General features: G+C 36.0%; 1 protein-coding gene across 1 annotated transcript; it reads left to right on the top strand.

Annotated features, from left to right (window-relative positions):
- The first annotated feature begins 17,305 nt into the window (after window positions 1–17,305).
- Window positions 17,306–19,864, top strand: LOC105053527 (stearoyl-[acyl-carrier-protein] 9-desaturase 5, chloroplastic). The gene is made up of 3 exons (XM_010934734.4): window positions 17,306–17,465; window positions 18,194–18,704; window positions 19,141–19,864. The coding sequence occupies exons 1-3, from the start codon at window positions 17,341–17,343 to the stop codon at window positions 19,702–19,704; spliced, it is 1,200 nt and encodes a 399-aa protein (XP_010933036.2). The 5' UTR covers window positions 17,306–17,340; the 3' UTR covers window positions 19,705–19,864.
- Window positions 19,865–21,838: the final 1,974 nt, after the last annotated feature.

Here is a 21,838-nt window from a genome sequence, read left to right on the forward strand (position 1 = left end):
ATTCGATTAAGCAATTGATCAAATTGAGTCAAGTGTTGATTAGGGTTAGATCAATTAAGTTATAAGATCATACAATTATTGTTGATCTAATCAATTAAACCCATGTATAGAATCGATTAATCTAATGACCTAATTCAGCTTGATGGCTTGAGCCTGATTCTCCTAAGCTAACCTATTTGGACCAATTGATCTATTGGTATTTAAGATAAATAATTGAAAGGTGGTTATTTAATTAGTACCATTCGATGATCTGATCAATTTATTGGTGTCTAAGGAAAGCAATGGGAGGACCCTCATCGATGTTCACTTATCTGGCCAATTTGGAAGATTGAGTCTTGAATAAGATTGTTTGACGTTTGGTTTAGTTCATGTCAATTAGATTGATCATATGATGACTAATTAGATGAAACATAAATCTAAATTTTTTCATAAATATTAAGTCCATAGGTCTTCCATTGTTGTAAATGTGCGGACGTGCTACTGGTGTTGATTGTTCTCCACTAGTCACAGTGATTCAGTTGCATCGAAAATATGGAACCACTCTATTAGCAAGGAGTTGCTCTACGATAAGGATGGGGTTGGACCCAAAAACCATTAGGTGAGGGATCCAATGATGGTCTTGCACCTGCTTGCAAACGGTGGGTCGGGCTCAACTAAAAAGTGTGGTCAATAACTGTTAGGTAAATCCACTTGACTTAGAGATCAAGTCGTGCAACATACTTACAAAAATATCTATACAAAAAATTATCCACGCATCGATGTGCGTGTTATCAATAACTGTTAGGTGAGGTACATGGCATCGGTGGGACTGTAGCATCCACTACGAATCCAGTTATCGTGTCATGATTTTGTTTTCCACCCGGAGAATGGAGGGATCTAAAAAATTAGTGGGAGTCATTGTTTGCATCTTAAATTTTTAGAGCAAATATAAATTTAAAGTATAAAAGTCTAACTTGAATTTCTACTCTCGCAGTTAAACAATATCAGCCTCAAACCCTTTAGCCCATATCCTTGAATCTAATCGTTTGATCAGAACAAACTATAAAGACTGACTAAGAAACCTCAGGATTGTCCTGACTTCTGAAAAATTAGGTCATGAACTCGATCAAGAACCCCTAGTATTACCAAACCGTCTTACAACAGAGTAAAAAATTATTTATGAAAAGTGGACAGATGAAGACAATCGGGTCAAGTGCTATGTGCTGGTATCCATGACAAATGAGTTACAGAGCCAGCATGAGCATATGCCCACTGTCAGAGCTATGATCATTATCTATAAGAGTTGTATGATGAGCAGAGCCGTACAGTGTGCTTTGAAGTGATCAAGAGACTCTTCAATCTGAAGATGCGCGAAGGATAGTCAGTCCATGAGCATATATGACAGTGATCAAGGACATTGAGGAGCTTGGAAAGCTCAGACTTGATGTGCAAAAAGAATTATAGATGGATTTGATCTTTCAATCTCTTACTAGTTATATAATCAATTTATTAAAAATTTTTATATGAACAAACTTGATTGCACTATACCCGAACTGGTCAACATGTTGGTCATTATGGAGAAAATCTTGAAGAGTTCAAGGGGCACTGTTCTTGCTGTGGAGCAGACTTTTTCGACTAAGAAAAAATTTGGTTGGAAGAAGAAGAACAAATCTGCTAAAATGTAAAAGAAAGAGAGCAAGCCAAAGAAGGACGTTCCAAAGAAGGCTGAAGCAAGGAAAAGTTTTCTACTGTGATGCTGATGGCCATTGAAGGAGGAACTATCCATTCTACTTGGAGAGCCTAAAGATCAAGAAGGTTGATAAATCTTTAGAAAGTATGCTCGTAATTGAATCTAACCTTACGATTTTTTCTACTTCTAGTTGGATATTGGATCTGGTTCGAGTGCTCATATATGTACCTCAATGCAGGGTCTAATAAAAAGTAAAAGGTTGAGAAAAAGTGACATGATCTTTCGGATCGATAATAGAGCAAAAGTTGCTACAGAAATCGTTGGCACTTATCCTCTTCGATTATCGTCAGAATTTAGATTAGATTTAAAAGACTGTTATTTTGTTCTTGTTGCTAGTCGAAATTTGATTTTCATGTCTATGCTAGCACAGGATAATTTTGAATTTAATTTCAATAAAAATTTTTATTTCATTTATTTATGAAATAAATTGATTGCACATGATCTTTTAATTGAAATATATATCACTTGTATGTTGATGCGAATATAAATTTGAATGAGCAAATAGTGAGTGCCATAGGTCAAAAGAAACTAGAGATGAAATTAATTAGAAGTACTTGTGGCATCACAGATTAGGCCATATTGGAGAGGACAGGATAAATAAACTGAAAAAGGATGGAATCTTTGGCTCTTCTCATCCAGAGTCATACTCAACTTGTGAATCTTGCTTTCGAGAAAAAATAGTCAAGTTATCCTTTGTAGGATACGAAAAAATGGCCACCGAGTTACTTGCTCTGATACACATCGATGTGTATGGGCCATTTGATGATCTATCACGGTATAGATATGTGTATCTGATGAAACACAAGTTTGTAGTCTTTGAAAGATTTAAAAAATTCAGAAATAAAGTAGAAAAATAAACAGACAAATCTATTAAGATTCTTCGATCTGATTGAGGAGGTGAATATTTTAGTCAAAAATTTTTAAAATATCTTAAAGACAATAGCATAGTCTCAATGGACTCCTCTCCGAAATCTCAGCTTAATGAGATATCTGAAAGGAGAATATGACCCTATTAGATATGATCAGATCTATGATGAGCTTTACTGATTTATCCTTATATCTTTGGAGACATATCTTAATAACTGTAATTCACCTATTAAATATGATTCCATTAAAATTTTTTCTACCAACCATATGAGATATGGCACGATAAGAGTCGAGTCTAGGTTATCTAAAGACTTGAGGATATTCGGCCTATGTCAAGAGACAGATGGTTGATAAATTAGAGGATAGATCTATATTAGCTTATTTTATAAGGTATCTAAAAGAATCAATGGGATACTACTTCTACTTTCATAAGATCATAATGTGATTGTGAGTCAGAATATCATATTTCTAGAAAAATAATTTATCCAGGATGGTGGCAGTGGGAGATTAGTTGAGCTCGAAGAGAAAGTCTCTAAAGAGCAAAAAGCAATGGATCTCAAGAATCTATTATTCATGAGCCAGTAGTTGATGTTCTTCTACCATCTTGTAGATCTAGCAGGGTCTTCCGATCTCTTGAAAGATACATGGATATGCTGACGGAGGAAGTTAAGAAAATATTCTTTATGGGAGATAAAGATTATGGTAATGATCCTAATACTTTTGATGAGGCGATGTCTGATATTGATTTTAAAAAATAGTTAGATGCAATGAAGTTAGAGATTGACTCGATACACTTGAATCAAGTATGGACCTTAGTGGATCTACTGAGTGTATAGTATCCATTGGGTGTAAATAGATCTATAAAAGAAAAATAGGTACCGATGGTAAGGTAGAGACTATAAAGCTAGGCTCGTGGCAAAAGATTATAGTCAGCACAAGACATTGACTATTAGAAAATCTTATCATCGTAGTCATGCTAAAATTCATCTACAATCTGCTTGCTATTGTAGCTCATTATGATTATAAATCTGACAGGTAGATGTGAAAACTACTTTTCTGAATGGATATCTTGAGGAAGATATTTATATAGAGCAGCCTTTGATTTCATATCTAATGATGGTGATCATAGAGTCTGCAAGCTGTAAAGGTCCATATATAGATTAAAGTAAGCTTCTCAAAGTTGGAATCTTCACTTTGATGATGCAATCAAATCGTTTGATTTCATCGAGAACAAGAGGAACCTTGTGTATACAAGAGGATCAGTGAGAGCGCAATAACATTTCTCATATTGTAAGTAAATGATATTCTTCTCATTGGGAATAATATTCTCATACTGATCTTGATCAAAAGATGGTTGTCCAAAAAATTTTCATGAAAGATCTAGGGGAAGCATCTTATATTCTTGGAATAAAGGTCTATAGGGATAGATTAAAAGAATGCTAGGTTTGTCACAAAAGCAGTACAAAGAGGAGATGTTGAAAGGGTTCAACATAGAAAACTCTAAAAGAGGACTTCTATCTCTTGGACATAAAAGTATGCCATGCTATATACTCGATCTGATATAGCCAATGCTGTGAGTGTCACGAGCATATATCAGTTGAATTCAGGCTAGGAGTGCTGGATTGCTGTGGATATCTCCTTAAGTACTTGAGAAGTACTAAGGATCTACTCTTGGTCTTTGGAGAATAGACAGAGTTAGGAGTGGAGGATATATAGATACTGATGATAGAATGTCTACATCTGGGTGTATTCTTATACAATATTGGTTCGCTATGTTGGAAAGATTTCAAACAACCGATCAATGAAAGCTGAGTATGTTGTAGGTTTGTAGGATAAATCTGATTTTAATATTTGTTGCGAAACTGAATGTCATACTATTAGATGCTATGACAATTACTACAAAGATAATGCACTATTGTCTTTGCTAAGGAAGCCTAGGTCTCATCAGAAATTCGAGTACATAGAGCAGCGATATATGTGACTACCTCAAAAAAAATATATCGAGGTGCGAAGAGTGACTATGTAAAAATATGATAGACCCGCTGACAAAGCAATTGAGCCAGCCAAAGATGGAAGTCCATCTTGAGAAGATGGGACTTAGATTAGTGACCAATTGGCTTTAATCCAAGCAGGAGATTGTTAGATGTATGTCCTAGAAGCTAATACGGTTGACTCATTGTAATAAATTTAGGACATAATTTTATACTTAATTCATTGATTTGATGAATAAAAGATATGTTTATTTTCATTCAAGTGTGATGTGTCTTTGAATCGTCCATGAAATTAATATTTCGATGCATATTCTTAAGATGTTGAGAATTAAAAAATATATATAATTTCTAAATACTTTCGATCACAGTATCATCATGAGGATGGTGATCGATCTGGATAGACCGACAACAGATCACTTTCTTCGGGATAGATGAATCTCTGATTTACAATATAGAGACACTAAGCGATTAGTGCGAGTAGTTGTTGGAGAACAACTAGTACTGAGTATGACCATACGAGAGATCACTTGAATTTTTAATCGATCGTTAGTGATTGTCTCGATGCTGTAGTTATATGAATGATCCTTTGATCTATGATGGTATGATTGCTCGCAGTGAGACTGCTAGAGTTTGACTGATACATAAACATGATCTCAATGAGTCCTTATAGTAGATGTTGGCGATAGTTGGTCCATTGTTAGATAGGATATGTATCTAGATGAATTTATCGAGCTTGATAGAGAAGAGTAGTCCTATAGAATTTAAGAGGCTAAATCCAAGAGTCTGCGATTACAACAGTATGATTGATAGAAAAGAATTTTCATGAGGATCGCAATTGGACTTGAGCTGATCGAATCTATCATATAATTGATGATGAGATTTGATGATTTATCCATAACTTGCCATCTAGTCAGGACTCACGATAGAGGGACTGAATCACATGCAAACTATATCTTGAGGTTCTTTTTCGATTCTACTGGGTTGCTACTACATACTGTTAAGTGTCATTGGTGGATGGTGGAGCTCATTAGGGTTGCTCAGAATCGACAATCCTAAATGAGTAGAGTGAAATTATTCTGACCTATTGAAAAGAGTTTCAATAATACTATGATAAAGATCATTGTATATCTCACTATCAGATAGAATCGAACCTATGGGATCACACAATAAAGGGATTAGATCTGGAATAAGCAATTGGACTTATGAAGTCCCAATTGGGTTTAGAGAAGTCATATTGGGTTCAAGATAACCTTGCTAGCATATGGTTGAACTCAATTTTTTCTTTGCATTTGAATTTCTTATTTGATAAGATTAATTCAAGTTTAATTATCCACTAATAATCTAAATAAATTAGATTCATTGGGCTCCAATTGTTGGGTGCCTAGGGTTTTGGATCAAATGAATAAAGGGTTCAAATCCTTAATCAATTTCTTTAATAGTTTTGATTGAGCACCACTTGATTTGATCAAGTTGGATGTGCCTGTCCATTAGAGGGCGTGTTGGACCAGCATGGGGCGTCCCCTAGGCCCCATGTGGTGTGTGTATTTGTGGGTGCAAGGGCTCCAGTAGTTGGTGTCAAAAGAATCTCCTAAAGGGGGTCAAATAATTAAAGGAATAAAGATTCCTAATACAAGTAGGACTTGTATTAAGTGATTGTTTGGTTTTGAATAAGATTCAAACCTTATGCCTATTTAAAGAGGCATTCTCTAAGACTCCTAAGGACTAAATTCCAGCACCCCACACCTCCCTTAGAAGGTCCCCAGCCCCCTCTCTCTTCTCCCTCTCTTCTCCTTTGAAGATCCAACGCCCAAGGAGTTTGGGCATCCCACTTCTCCACGCCCAAAAGGTGTTTGGGGGCCTCTTTGCTTACTGGTTTTCAGACTTTGATTGCTTCATAATCAAGGAAAGAAAAGCAAGAGAAGAAGAGAAGAAGAAGATCAAAGAAAGGATCAAATTGTTGATCGCGATACAGGCTTCGTTTAGATTCGCAGGCTGATTTTTCTTAGAGAAGAAAATCAATATCAAAGAGGGCTATTTCAGACTGATCTGAGTAGATACTCATAGAGGTCAGATAGTTGCATGGCTAAGGAAGAATCTACTCTCTTCTAGATCCAAATTTGAAGAAAAGATTTGCGAAACAGGTATGTGATCTGACATATATTCAATTTCAATATAAAATTCAGTATATTTCAATTTCAGCATATGAAGTAGATTTTTGTATTGTATGTTTTATGCATGCATGATGTAGATTAAAAAGATATTTTAATCTTCTATTCTGTGTGTTGTTTAATTTTTTTTTTTTGAAACATATATGCATGCCCCTACACCAAATTCCAACAGCTCCATTGGCACACATGTTGTAGCCGACAGACTGATAAGAAATCTATACCAAGACTCTTTACTAAAACTGTAAAAACTCTTATATGCATGATTTAATTAATTTAATTTTATCATTAACTTATTGTAGACACAACAGTTGGGTCATCCACTAGACCAGCTATAGTTGTGGCGGGCTACACACCAGTTTAGGAGAATTGGGACTATTTAGATTCTACATCATGGCAAATCACAATAAGAACTTCAAACTTTATTTACTAATTAAGTTATTATAGGATCTATTTTTATATTAGAACTAATGTATTTCTGAACTGTACAGACATATTAGCGACGTACGTTGTTGAAGGTATGATGATGACCCATCTTCTCAACCTCCCTTGACCTTAAGGGATGGCTCAGCACCATTGGAGGGGGGGGTGAGTAGGAGCCGGATCGTAGGATTCGTCCATAACTTCGATCCTCCATCGATTTAATATCCTTCGACATCCTCATACGCTTTGACATCCCAGACTTGGAATGATGTACACATAAGGAGGTCGTGCAGAGGTTCTGAGCCAGCGACCTCAGAGCCTCCTGGATACGATCCGTGATACGATCGTAGAGCTTCTTCAAGACCTATAGCTACACGACCACTGGGCTCGACATCCCAGCCATCAATCAGGTAATTATATTACTAAATCATTTTGCTGGTTTTAAGTTTTCATATTTAGAAGCTTTATATATTTAGATTTGAGTTCGGAAAGGAGATATAGGGGCTAAAAATTCAATCTAACCATCCATTCGATGGGCCGGGGGTGTCTATAGCTCCGTATCATTAAATAAAATGTATAAAAATAATCTATTCAAAAATTAAAGAAGTATATTAAAATATATACCTCCATATCGAAAGATACACCTCTGCATTGAAACTTACTAATATTATTTTATTTTTTCGTTATAGATGCTAGGACATCCGGCTCTCATCCACCAACTGCTAAAGAGGAGCAAGAAGAGGAGGAGGCAGAAATGAGGAGATTGGACCTGATTTTTTTTTTTGATGTATTATTTTTTTTGATACTGCTTGTAAAAAATAATTATATAATTTATATTTTTAATATAATATAATTAATTTTTAATTTTTAATTATCATGTTATCTTTGGATTTTAATTATAATAGGTATTAAAAACTATAATTCATTATGATTAATTAAAATAAATTTTAAAAAATAATATTATTAATTTTTAAAAAAATAAAATTAATTGTTAACGATGGTATTAGTGATGAAAAATATCATCTCTAATACTTATAAGCGACAGCATTAGCGATGAAAATATTATTGCTAATATTTTAAAATTTTTTTATTTAATTTAAAAATTAAAAAAATTAGAGACGGCATTAGCGATGGCTTTATTGATTTTTAATAATTATTAGCAATGACATTTGTCATGTAAAATACCATCGCTAATATTTTTTTAAATTTTTTTAAAAATTTAAAAAAATAATTAACGATGGATAAATTTCATCGCTAAAGCCGTCGCTAATAGCCTTATTAGTGACAATTATAATTTTCATCACTAATAAGATATTTAGCAATCAGATTTTTTTTTAGATTGATTGTTACGACAGAATTAGCGACGGTGAAGTTATTAGCGATGGTATGTGGATTATTAGCGATGGCAACTAGTCATCGTTAATAGTTTGAACTTTTATAGTGGTATAAATAAATATATATAAACTTGAAGAAAATATGTACCTTAATAAAATTTAGTAAGAATCGATGTCTGATTATGTAGGCCTGGTGGGTCTACATAAAGTCTGATACAAAAATGCCAGGATCGTACTCCTCCAACTTATGCAGGCCAACTGATGAAGATCCTCCAATAGAGATAAATACATCAGCTTCACTAGAGCCGATGATGTATCAGGTAAAAGAGATCCTCCAAGCATACGCAAATCTGGCGCTAACTGAACGGCTGAACCATCTCATTGAGAGCATTATTCGATAACAAAAGTCTGCATAATAATTGACAGCCATCTCAACCTAAGTCTACTCCCCTCAAAAACTTTAGTTGGAGGTGCAACCCCTAATAATCGCTCCCAAAGTGACTGCCACTGTGATATCGTAAATGCAGGATCATGATCAGTAACTGACAAACCATCGACATGTAAATCAATGAGAATGCTGACATCCTGTAATCTGATGGTAGCCTTCCTAAAAGATAAATGAAATATATGGGTATCTGTACGCTACCTCTCAATTAACACAATAATCAAACCTACATCCATCTGTATCCATCCAACATGATAGACACCGTAAAAATCCAACTACTACAAAAGCTGTAAGACTCTATCCAAAAATGTGGGGTGCATGTCCAAAAAGATCGATCTGACCATCGACATCTGATCTGCTGCATCTCTTGAAACAACACCAAACAAAAATAATATGAAAAATAGTAACATCATTAATATCAAGTTAATTGAAATTGCTTCAATGGAAAGTTAATCACCTCCCCCTCATACATATGCTCTGATCCATGCAATACCTGTAAAGTCAGAATGCTAGGATCCTGGGGCTCTGGATTCAAAATGTAATGAGACATAATGGCTAAAACAACCAGTAAAAGACATTCAAAAGAATAGGCATACAAAGATGTTAGGAAATTCTCAAATAATAAGGCAAAAGAAAAACACCAGCTCCACAATCAGTGGCATAGAATAATAGAACAATACACAACTGTGGACATATATAGAATAACTATTCATCTTTGAATATATACTACACAACAGTTCAACTCTGAAAATATATAAAATAATACATAACTCTGTACATAGATTACACAACAGTTCAACTCTCAAAAATTTATAGAACAATACACAACTTTGAAAATATATAGAGTTATACAATCTACTATCTTTAATTTTTTCACTGCTTGACGTTGATGTGTGTTGAAGTAACCTAGGACAGCGACAATAATCATGACCCTATTCCTTACAAATGCCACAAGAATTTTTACTTCTTATTTGCCTATCATCCATCTCATTCGAAGCCTTATTGACTTTGGCCTGCCTTTCTGCTTAGGTCTCAAATGATGATGATTAGAAATACATATGAACATATGTGTGCACTCCTAATAGTTCTCATATAATTAATGGATAAAACTCATCACTTCAAGCATTCATGTATGCTGCAATTATGTATGCATCATCCATGAATCCACTAAAATGCACAGTAATTTTTTGGCACACAGCTAAAATATGTAAATAAAGATATCTATAGATGCTCCACTTTTCATAAGAATATTTTCTTTCACTTAAAATCACAGTATGAGAATTACCTCCACCTCTTATCCTTATGCTTGCTCTCTTTGTAAACACTTTATATATGCCTCTTTGGAGATTGAATACTGTTACTCTGTGCTAGTTAGCTTTAACTTGATCTTTAGTAATTTTAATTGCAACATAAAGAGTAAAAAAATTATTTAGATTCTTCTGCACATATCTTAAGATTTGGGCATATTTTGTATTAAAGTACTTCACAAGATGGTAAAATATCATTGGAACACAAGCTGTAATTGACACATTTTTAACTTCTTGTAAGACACTGTTAAAAATTTTGACAAGTTTGTAGTTAAGACACTATAGTGCATGCCAGCATCATGTATCAATATCCACTTCTTTTTTTCCAACTCAAACAGTCAACTCCAAGCCTTTACATTCACTGTATTGATCCTACCTATGATAAATTCAAGCTTGCAAACTTGAAGAGTGCTCTCTACTTGCCATACTGCTCTTTTAAGCTATGAATTGTTAAAGTGAGTGTTGAAGTTGCTGCAGACATATCTTAAGCAACATCTATGATAGATAAGTGGCGGACTTCATCCAATAAACTTATTTGTAATGGTATTTAATATATCTAAATATCTGTCAGAAATTATATATATTTCATTTTTATCTTATGCGACATGTGTTTTGAGCTTTAAAAGAAACCAACTTTAATTGGTAGTCATCTCCGCATCCACAATTATATATTATAAAGAAAAAGTCTCATTCTCTGCATCAATTTCTGTTGTAATTAGCATCTTACGTTTAAACTTTTCATATAAGTATATGCCATCGATGCTGATCATAGGATGGCAATGCCTAAAATCCTGGATGGATGGTTGGAAAGTTCAAAAAATATAATTTAAAATACACACATCAAAATTTTTAGTTGGAAAAAATCTCATGAAATAACAGTGTTGGAGTTTGCATTTTAGAGTGCAACCATATAATAGGATAATTTTGCATAAGATAGCTCCCATTCTCTATAAATATCAATCAATACCTTTTATTTTTATATCATGCTTTCTTATACGATACTGTATATTAAAATTATTCATTAATGGTTGCCACAATAGCTTCAACATTAACACCTAGATCTTTCTCAATAGTATATCAGACTAGTGTACTAATCATCCTTCCATTGATATATTTGTGGTCTTGACTGAACCCCTTAAACAAACAAGTATAAAAACTCTCATATCTTTTGATATAAAAATATCTATTCTTTTTCAATAATGCAACACGAAGTCTCCATTTACATACTTGTTCATTATCTGATGATGCACATCGTATGGATCATAACTTCAAATGTGACTGAACTATATTGTATATCCGATACTTCCGAATGTGATAAAGATCAATAATTTTTTTAGCTTATCTTTACTCTCAAACATTAGATTTATAGAAAATTCAGTCATCCAGGAGTCCCAAAACTGATAGTCAGAGTTCAATTTTCGATCAGCACTAACACCACCACCATCAAGTAAATTTAAGTTGCTAAAAAATTATGAAAGTTCATACAAATAAGGTTTAGGTTCTCCTACAGACTGATCATCTTCATCACCATCTTTGTCTTCATCTTCATCTTCATCATTATTACTGTCCTCATCAAGCCATTTTTCTTCAGCCTTATTCTCATCTGACTTAAAACCTCAGCCATCAGAATTTATTCCAGTACTGATCCAATTATCGTCTCCTATTTGAGTGTTGTATCTCATACTTACTTCCACTATAGGAGAAGTCATCATAGGACTTTGAATAATTAGACAACTAGGCCAACAGTATTAGAATGTTGTTCTACAAACATGATGTCAACATCAACGGTTCACATCATAGGACTTGAGAAAGGCGAGGAAGATCCAAAAGTATTATCCTCTCAGGTTAAAAGCCCACTAAAATATTCAAACATCGGTAGCATCATTTGAGTAGTATTTTCATTAGTGGGTACATCTTTTTTTTTCAATATATAATTCAATATATCAGCATTGTAGATATTTCAAAGAAAATATCAATATTTCTTGGACATGTTCATCGTCATCAATTAGAACTAAGATATACTTGCTCTACATTAATTGTCCCGACATATTAGGAGATTTTTATCTTAATTTGATTTTATATTTTTCTCTATCTATAGAATACCACCGTATAAATGGTCTAATAATTCTTGATATGATAATGATGAAGACAATTTAACCATCCAGCTCACAGGCTGGCTGTATTGCATGCCATCTTCGTCATATTCTATTATACCATCATAATATAATAATAAATGAATCCGAGCACTAGTCATTTTTTCAAAAAATTCTGTGATAGTATCAAATTCAGACTATTTAGTATTAATAATTATTTTGATAAAAAAATCTAAATTATTATAAATTAATGTTGAGAAAATCATCAGTATTTAATGTATTTATTTATAAATTCCATCATCTAAATGTCACAGCAATATAGCAAACAATTATTCAATAACTAATTTTAGTAATTCAATTATCTACAAATATAGCAAACAATATTAATGGATACATTAATTTAATGAATATATTAATTTGATATTCTGTGAATTTATTTTTCTGCTAAAATACCTACATTAATGGAGTACACACAATCAAATTCCACATTTATAGATAAATTAGATAGTTGTAAGATTACTATAGCGAGGCACATCATTGTGGCGTTGGGCAGCTACGTCGGTCATCTGGAAATGAAAAAAGACCTCGAGGGGGGGGGGGGCAGCGAGGAGAAGAAAAAAAAACCTAGAGGGAGGGAGAGAGAAGAAAGAGGGGCAGGGGGACGTCAGATGGGAAGAGGGCCAGAGGGGGATCGGATGGGAAGAGGGCCGGGGGGGGGGGGGAGGAAGAAGGAAGAAGCCTGGAGGGGCGGAGGGGGTGGGCGGGTGTCGGATGGGAAGAGGAGCGGAGGGTGGGCATCGATTAGGATGGAGATGGAAGAAGCCTAGAGGGGGGGGTGTGGGCTTTAGATGGAAAGAAGAAAGGCCGTGGTTGGGGGGGGGAAGAAAGGGCATCGAACTCGGGGGGAGGGGGGTGGCGGGATGGACATCGGATCAAAAGAAGAAGAGGCTGATGGGGAGCGCATCAAGTGGGAGGAAGAAGATGTAGGCGGTGTGGGGTTTTATGGAGGCCCACTTAGAAGCACCATTCGGAATGGTGCTTCTAGATGTGCTATTCATGGGCCACATCATCCCATCATCTACCTGAGAGAGATGGGCTGATTGGGCAGAAAGTATCGTTTGGAATGGCATTTTTTAATAGCTCCTCATTAGTGTTTTATTTTTGGAAGGTTGCTACTTAAGAGGGGGCAGCCTTTCAAACCCTTTTTACATCACATGAGTAAACAAGGTTTTCTCGTTAGTCTTCAGGGATTGCGACTTGGATCTCAGGTGCCTTCTGCATCTCATGAAATGCATCATGTAAGAGGGACATTGGGAGGGTCATGGTTTTGGATACAGTAACCTTTCGCTCAAAAAAAAAAAAAAAAAAAAGGCTCGTCAGGTTCATAAGTGGGAAAGAAGAAAATAGATAATAGAGGCCAAGGAAGGAGGGGAATAATTTTTGAAAATAGATCTAGACTCATTAGATTAATGGTTAATGGATTCGGATCGTGGGATTGTGGATCGCGAGGTTAACAATTATGGGTTTGTGTTAACGGGAATGGGGTTAAAGGGTTTTGCATTAATGAGTTAAGAGGTTTCATGTTAACGGGTTGTGGATGCATATAAGTGGATCCATATAACTGGCTTTAAATTATCGGTCCGGCAAGTAAGTATTTGGTTAATAAGCAAAATAGTTCTGTTAATAGGTTAGGGTTGGGGTTGGGTTTGCATTTGGATTGGAATTAGGGTTAGAGTTAGGGTTCAGTTTAGAGATGGGTTAGGGTTAAGGGTGGAGTTGGGGGAAAATTATGGTGGATAAGATGACTGAAAAGGGGAAAAGAAAAGATGGAGGCTATGAAAGGTAGAAACAAAAAAGAGAAGGAGAAATTAGCAAAAAAAGTTGGTGAGAAATTTTAAGGAAATATTAGAGAAATCATTTGGAATAGAAAAAAGAGAGAGAAATCTATGGAAAAATAAAAGATGAGAAATTTAAGGGACATGGTAGGGAAATCACCTAGAAATGAAGCCGTTTGACGGATTGGGATCCATGATGGAGCCATTTGGGGATGGTGATGGATAAACATGGACGTGGAATAAAACATGAAGAATGGAAGACTAGAGATGAGGTGGTAAAGGAGATGAAAAGTGGGGAGCGAATTGAGTGAGGTGAGCGATCGGAGGTGAGAAAGAGAAGGGGGAAGGAAGATAGTGGGAGAATAGTCAATTGGTGGTAGAGGTCCTGGAGGGATGGGGAGCAGATATAGAAGGTGAGTGGAGAGTTAAGAGTATGGAATGAGGTTAGTGACTAGAGGTTGGAAAGAGAAGAAAAAAACTAGAGGTAAGGAAGATCATTGAAAGAGCATTCGATCGGGAGTGGAGGGGTGGAGAGAGGGTAGGAGGTGTGTGAAGAGCTAGGATTTTAGGGTTAAAAAAGGTGGAAAAGAAAAGAAAAAGAAGCGAGAAAAATAGAGATCCCGGGATGAGCAGCAGACTAAGGTTTTGAGGATGGGAAGATGGCGAGAGGTGAAGGGAGAGTTAGGATTTTAAGGTTAAAAGAGTGGTTATTGGCTAAACGATCTGTGACACATATTAATCAACAATAATCTAATTTAGATGGACCATAGAAAAATCATGGGGATTAATGCATCGAGAAAGAAAGATAGTTTTCTGCAAGGATACACACATATTTTATGTATGCGTGAACTTGCATGAGATTTTTATGAAGATGGTTACATAAAAGGGAAGCTCTATTTTTGTAGGCTTGCTCCCATATTTTTCTACGTCGGAAAGATGCATAAATAATCTATACAAGCAATCACATATAAGTGAGCAGTCATTTTTTCATGTGGTGTTCATATAATTTTTTTTTTTAATGAGTCAATTGGCTTTGAGAAAACTAAAATTACCACCTTTTTTTCCATTTGGATTTTCACTAGGATTAGTAAGATTGTGTTCCAGAAAATTTATTTGATGTGGTTTTAACTAATTTATTATTTTATATCTAGAGAATGATCTACCAACAAAGAAACTACGTACTAAGTAATTTAATTATAACAAAAGCTTTTTTCTATTATTGATATTATTTATCATATAGTAATTTATCAATAATTTTATAATACGGCAATGTGACATTAGCTTTATTTTTTTTTTAATACAAGTGAAGAACCAACATCAAAAAAATATTAACATTCATATAAATTTAAGGTAAAAATTTTATGGTATATATTTTTTTGATTGAAAAAATTGTGATGCCGAGACTGTTTAATTCGTATTTTTTATTATTCCACTGCGTAGAGCGGATTCCATACTAACTTTAGCATTACTTTATTCCACGTTGGGAGCCTTCTTGGTTCTAGTTTCAGGCAGTCAAAAGGTTGTCAGTGTTGGAATTTGGAGGCCTCGGGGAACCAAGAAGAAATAAATGGGAGCATGGGGGCTTTTAGTTCGAAGGCATGGCCCCCCTGCCAGTTTTGGATCCTGGACGTGACTTAAAAGAGACTTCTCATGGCTGAGAAGCCCCGGAATCAAACGTACAAGAGATGTCAAAATCTTGGATTTCATCATTACTGTAGACGAACAGGTTATGGAAAGCAACGGTGGTTGGGAGTGGTGAATTATCTTTTAGTTCTCATAATTGATGGCATTCAAGAGTTTGTTGAGTTTTACTGGTGGCAGCTGAGACCTGACCGCCTGACGAAGCTAAAGACAAAAGAAGGTTAACGTTAGGATGACGAAGTTGGAGGGAAATATGTATCTTCGTCTTTAACCATGCTGGGAAGCCAACTATATATATTATTACTCTCAGGAGGGCTGAAAAGATCGATTATTGAAGAAACTTAACTGTCAGGTACCTTGCAAAAAATTCACTGGTAATATATATTGTCTCTTGTGAAGCCAATGGTGACTTCAGTTGATGCCCTCGCCTCTGGCCTGCATACAGGTGAACCATTTAAATGTTGGTCACCAAAATAATAGATGGTGGTAAGAAGAAGTATTGATACTAAGAAGAGGATATGGCGATGAGAAAGTTGAATCTTTTTGGTAAGTTTATTTTATATATGAACAAAGTGAAGTCCTCTCCTCATCTTCTACATGCATTATCTGCTAAGAGAAGTAATTGTTCCCAAACATATTACATGATGACGAAAGTATAAGGCAAACCCATTTAACTTTTCTGACTTCTCAAGAAAATACATTGTCCTTGCATAAAGCTTGGGACCAACTATTACTAACTCTCTGTTAGTAGGTGAGGTTATAAACAAACTCTACAATATTCTAACAAAAGAAGTCATCAATCAATTCCATGCTTTCAAGATCTCCATCTATTTTTCAATTGTGGACTAATTTTTGTCAAACGGGATTTGCAATGTAATTTTTTCTCTATAGAATGCAGTACTATTGTGGATAGATATCATGTCATCCATCTATGAGACAGGTGACTCTTATTTATCCCAGAACTATGTCCAAAAACTTATGATCGATGCACAATGTCTAAAAATGTTCTCCGGATAAATGAGAGCCATCTATCTTTGCAATGGATGGTGATGGTACAAAACTCTATGGTGCAAAAAAGTTACATTCTAGAAAGAGGAAGACTAAACATCTTGCTGTATCGAAGAAGATTGAGTCATTATTGAAATTAAAGATAACTTATCTAAATCCTTGTAACCCTTAGGCCTGTATTGTCTTGTTTCTCCTCGTATTTTCTATATACTTTATTCTGTAATTAGTAGAGGATTCCTTTCCCTGTTGCACAAAAAAAGAAAAAAAAAAAAAAAAAGGAAAAAGAGGAGTTGGGCAGCACTGGAAATCACGTGACTGCCTATGGACACATGCATGCTTCTACTTTGATTTTTCTTTTCTTTTCCTTTTTTTCTTTTGTTCAAACTATTTCCAAATCCCTTTTGTCAACGTGGCTGTGCCAACAACCCTACCAGTGCCTTTATAAATAAGGCACCATACTACTATGTGATATCCTAGTCCACACTTCTCCTGCTCAAAGAAGATGCCACTGAGTCTCTCTTTCCCACCCCATAACCTTTCTTGTTTCTCCTCCTCTCTGGTTTTTGGCGCTCGCAAAACAAAATCTTTAAAGATCCTCATGACCCTCTCCCCACCTCCAAAGCCTAGGTTAGCTCCCTTAATTTTTCATTACTTTTCTATCTGAAAGAGGATCCCTTTTTTTTTTTTTTTCAAACCATTTGTTTCTGTTACGATTCCTTTTCGATCTCCATGATTTTGTTGATTATATAAAGAAAAATCTTGCAATGAATAAGAGTGGAAGTATGGTCTTATTAATGATTGGCGAAGGCTTACAACAATTAATCAAACTTAGTGGTAATTATCGTTTGCTTGTCTTGAATAATTAAGACGAGATCAGATGGTTATGATTGTGATGATGCACCAAATAATTGACCAGTACATGTCACATATACAAGTTGCTACTAGTTTGGTCATTATCTTTGTGGTCAGATTTGTCATTGTTTAGAGCTGACTTGATGATCTGTTTAGACTTTTGAGTGATCATTATCTATTTTTTCATACGTGTGGTTCTTATTTATTGATATGGATTAATAATAATTCCTGGATCCTTCCAACAACCCCTCCCGGCCCTAAAAATAAAAATCCGTGATCATTATCATTGTTGTTGTTATCCTGTTCGTGTGTTTTTTTTTCTTTTTTGGCTGTTATTGCCGTTCGTTATTTTCATTTGTGTTGATGTTAGATTTCAACTTGGATCCATAAGGGATCCATTGATGGCTTTTTTTTTTTTTTCTTCTCTATTCTTCCCTTTATTTCTGTTCATCATATTAGGCATGGGCTCAGTAGTTACTACTCTAATATATTTGTCATGATAGGGAGGTAAAGAATGACATGAGGAAGCAGCGAAGTCCCCTTGAGATAGAGATCAAGGAGGTCATGACTCACTCCATGCATCCAGAAAAGCTGGAGATCTTCAAGTCATTAGAGAAATGGGCGGAGGACAACATCCTGACACTCCTGAAGCCCGTCGAGAGCTCGTGGCAACCGCAGGACTTTTTACCGGATCCCTCGGCTGAAGGCTTCTTCGACAGTGTAAAGGAGATAAGGGACCAGACGGCGGGGATCCCGGATGACTACTACGTATGCTTGGTCGGCAACATGATCACTGAAGAGGCCCTGCCGACGTATCAAAGCGTCTTCAACACATTCGACGGCGTTCGAGACCAGACGGGTGCCAGTCGGAGTTCGTGGGCCAGGTGGACGAGGATGTGGTCGGCCGAGGAGAACCGGCATGGAGATATCCTTAACAAGTATCTCTACTTGAGTGGGAGGTTGGATATGAGGCAGATCGAGAAGACCATACAGTACCTCATTGGCTCCGGGATGGTAAGTTTCAGTCTCGCTTCAACCTAAAGTTGGACTACAACAACGATGGGTGAAACTTCTGCCTAAAGAATTGGATAGATAAATAGATAGATAGATAAGAAGTAGTTGCAATAGAAAAATCAGATACATTTATTTGGCATGCCAACTGGTAGTGCGTATTAACGGGATGAAACATGCAACCAAAGAGCATAATCTGCTTTGTTCAACTTCTTGTGGAGGACAGTTGAATTTATCATGGCATGGTCCACTCTTATTACATTGCAAATATATCGAGGGTTGGGTTTCTAATGGGTTTGACATGGTGATATATAAGTTAATTTGTTTTTCAATAATGTATGTACTAGTAAAAATGTTCCTCCAAAAAAAAAAAAAAAAAAAAAAAAAGAAGCAAGTAGATATGTTTCTCACTTGTTACTCTCTTTTCATATTTGCTTAGATTATCGGTGCAGAGAACAACCCATATCGGGGTTTTATTTACACTTCCTTCCAAGAAAGGGCAACCTTCATCTCTCATGGGAACACAGCAAGGCATGCGAAAGACCATGGTGACCCACTGCTGGCAAAAATATGCGGCCTCATCGCCGCAGACGAGAAGCGTCACGAGGCAGCATACTCCAAGGTCGTCGAAAAATTATTCGAGATCGATCCAGACACGACCATGATGGCCCTCGCTGATATGATGAAAAAGAGAATCACCATGCCTGCTCTTCTGATGTTTGATGGCCGAGACGACAACCTATTCAACCACTATTCCTCTGTAGCCCAGAGGATTGGTGTTTACACTGCCAAGGATTATGGAGACATAGTGGAATTCTTTGTGAAGAGATGGAATGTGGAAGAAATCACAGGCTTCTCGGGAGAGGGGAGAAGGGCGCAGGATTACGTGTGTGGCCTTCCTCAGAAGATTAGGAGGATGGACGAGAGAGCTCAAGAGAGGAGGGTCAAGCAATCCCAGATGGTTCCTTTCAGTTGGATCTTCAACAGGTCTGTTCTGGTGTAGGTTAATTATATGACTAGGTTGATAGCATCAAAGAACTTTCCTAGTGGTCTTGGGGGCTTATCTTTCTTTCTTGCATATATTTCTTGTAATAGCATGGTTGTTTGGCATGCCCATGCATATTACTGTATCTTAATTAAGCAGAATGAAAATTTCTTCTCTCTCTCTCGTTTTTTTTTTTTTCTTTTTTTTTTTTTTTTCATTTTTGTTTTCCTTTGTTTTTGGTCTGCCAAGGACATGTGAAGTCCCTGGTACGTTCACATGCATGGAGATTGGGGCCGAGGCTGGATGTATTATTTAGGTTATTCTTTACTAAATGCCTTACAGGAGACGCGATTCTGGGAGCAGGAGCCATGGTTAGCTGCTAAAGAGAGACAACCAAGTAGAAATAAATGGGGTACAAGAGCTTTCATTGCTGAGGAGAGAGGGGGGCATGGCCACCTTGGCTGGCTTTAGAGCTTAGGCATGGCCGTCTGCTCATGGCTAACAAAAAGATAGCTCCTCCACCGTTTAATAGATGAAGTTAAATAGAATTGTGGGTGGGCCAAGTGAATTAAATTGCCATTGCTTCTAATAAGTGATGGCATTTAAGAAGAGCTTGTTGAAACAAATTAATTGGTACGTACTGTGGCTGGGGCCTCAGAAAGCTGAACAGAAGCCCAGATAAGATAATGTCAGGAAGACCTTACGAGGAGAGAGAGTTATCTCCTTGACTAAAGAGGGTGGCAAGCCAACCGTATTGCATTCCAATGGTGGTCATCAAAGAAAGCCCATGTTCTATCCAAGAAAAAAAAAGAAAACGAAAAAAGAAAGCCTTGTAAGTTAAAGTCTTGCAAGTGATTTGGAGTCAAGGCTTACTGTATTACGTTGATTGAGGAACTTGTGGTCAGGGTTGGAATGGGCTCAAACTGAGCTCGGGTCGGTTGGACCAATTATGAGACTTTTCAGGTTAGACATGGGTCTAAAAAATAGGATTTGAATAAATTTTAGAATAGGATCAAATCAATTCTTAGCCTGGCTTTGGGCTATCCCAAAGCCCAAGCTGGAACACTGATCTTGGCACGAATTCTCAAGAGATTATATTATATTTGATTTATCAAAAATCTTCTTTAAAATTGATCCACTAGCTATACATATCTTAATTGTATTTTGGTGCCTAAACTTCAATTAAGAGCATTTATTATTCATTATTATGATGTTTTCAATGAGTCTTTCAGTCAGGTAGAGCATTTTGGATCAGTGAGGGCAATTTTTAAGTCTGAATGGCTTGGTGGATATGAAGAGAGAGAAAAATTAGAAGTTTTCAAAAGAAAAGCCCTTTTGAGGTAGTTATTAGGAATATGGTTGATCTTTCTTTTTTTTTGGCTAATCTTTTGCAAAAGAAAAGAAGCATACTAAAATTTTTTGTTTGGAGGAATTTATATAGAGTTTTCTGTTTTCATATTTGCAAATTCTATATGCTGTGGACTTGTTCCCCTTTCCGTCCTTCTTTCATTGAGTAGTTGTAATCTTCTTATCCGGATGGTTTTTAGACCCCCATTTTCTATTCAAAAAAAGGAGGGGGAGTAGAGTGTTAGCGGAGGGTGGTGTCATGGATTTGCAATTCAAAAGCTTTTAAATTTCTGAGATGCGAGTCTATGACAAGTAGTATCAGAATTATGTTCATTGTGAGTCATGATTTTAATTTATTAGTCACACGAACTTCTTATTGAGAGTTACTAAGATTTGTGGAGGATTAGGATTAAATAAGACCTAGGTCATGGGTCGAGTACTCCCCTCTCTCGAGTAGGAGCTAACCATGATGAAAGTGTCATGGCGTTTGGTGAAAGAGATTGTCATAGTCAATATGGGTTTATTAATCTTGGCCAACTCTCTTTTTAACAGCTTAAGCTATTAGGCTGTGAGTCCATGACAATAGCCATGGACCATGAAGTCATATAGGTGTCAATTTTGGGCTATTTTGGGCCTTGGCTTACTTTTAACTTGGTGTTAAAACCTCAAGCTAAATTATTGGCTGCCCGTGAATAAAAATTTAAAACCCAATCTAGATTTGCATATTTTCTTGGGTTAGGAGCTATTCAGTTTGTCATCAAAATTTGATAGATTTAGTACAAAATTATCCAAATTCCATATGTAT

Source organism: Elaeis guineensis, chromosome 11, assembly GCF_000442705.2.
Source record: "Elaeis guineensis isolate ETL-2024a chromosome 11, EG11, whole genome shotgun sequence".
Taxonomy (NCBI): Eukaryota; Viridiplantae; Streptophyta; class Magnoliopsida; order Arecales; family Arecaceae; genus Elaeis; species Elaeis guineensis.

What these genes read in the sequence shown, in the direction of transcription:
- LOC105053527 (XM_010934734.4), top strand. Translation starts at nt 17,341, where the DNA reads ATGCCACTGAGTCTCTCTTTCCCACCCCATAACCTTTCTTGTTTCTCC. An exon ending in TCCCCACCTCCAAAGCCTAG is followed by an intron (nt 17,466 to 18,193) that starts GTTAGCTCCCTT and finishes TTGTCATGATAG; the next exon opens with GGAGGTAAAGAATGACATGA. An exon ending in ACCTCATTGGCTCCGGGATG is followed by an intron (nt 18,705 to 19,140) that starts GTAAGTTTCAGT and finishes ATATTTGCTTAG; the next exon opens with ATTATCGGTGCAGAGAACAA.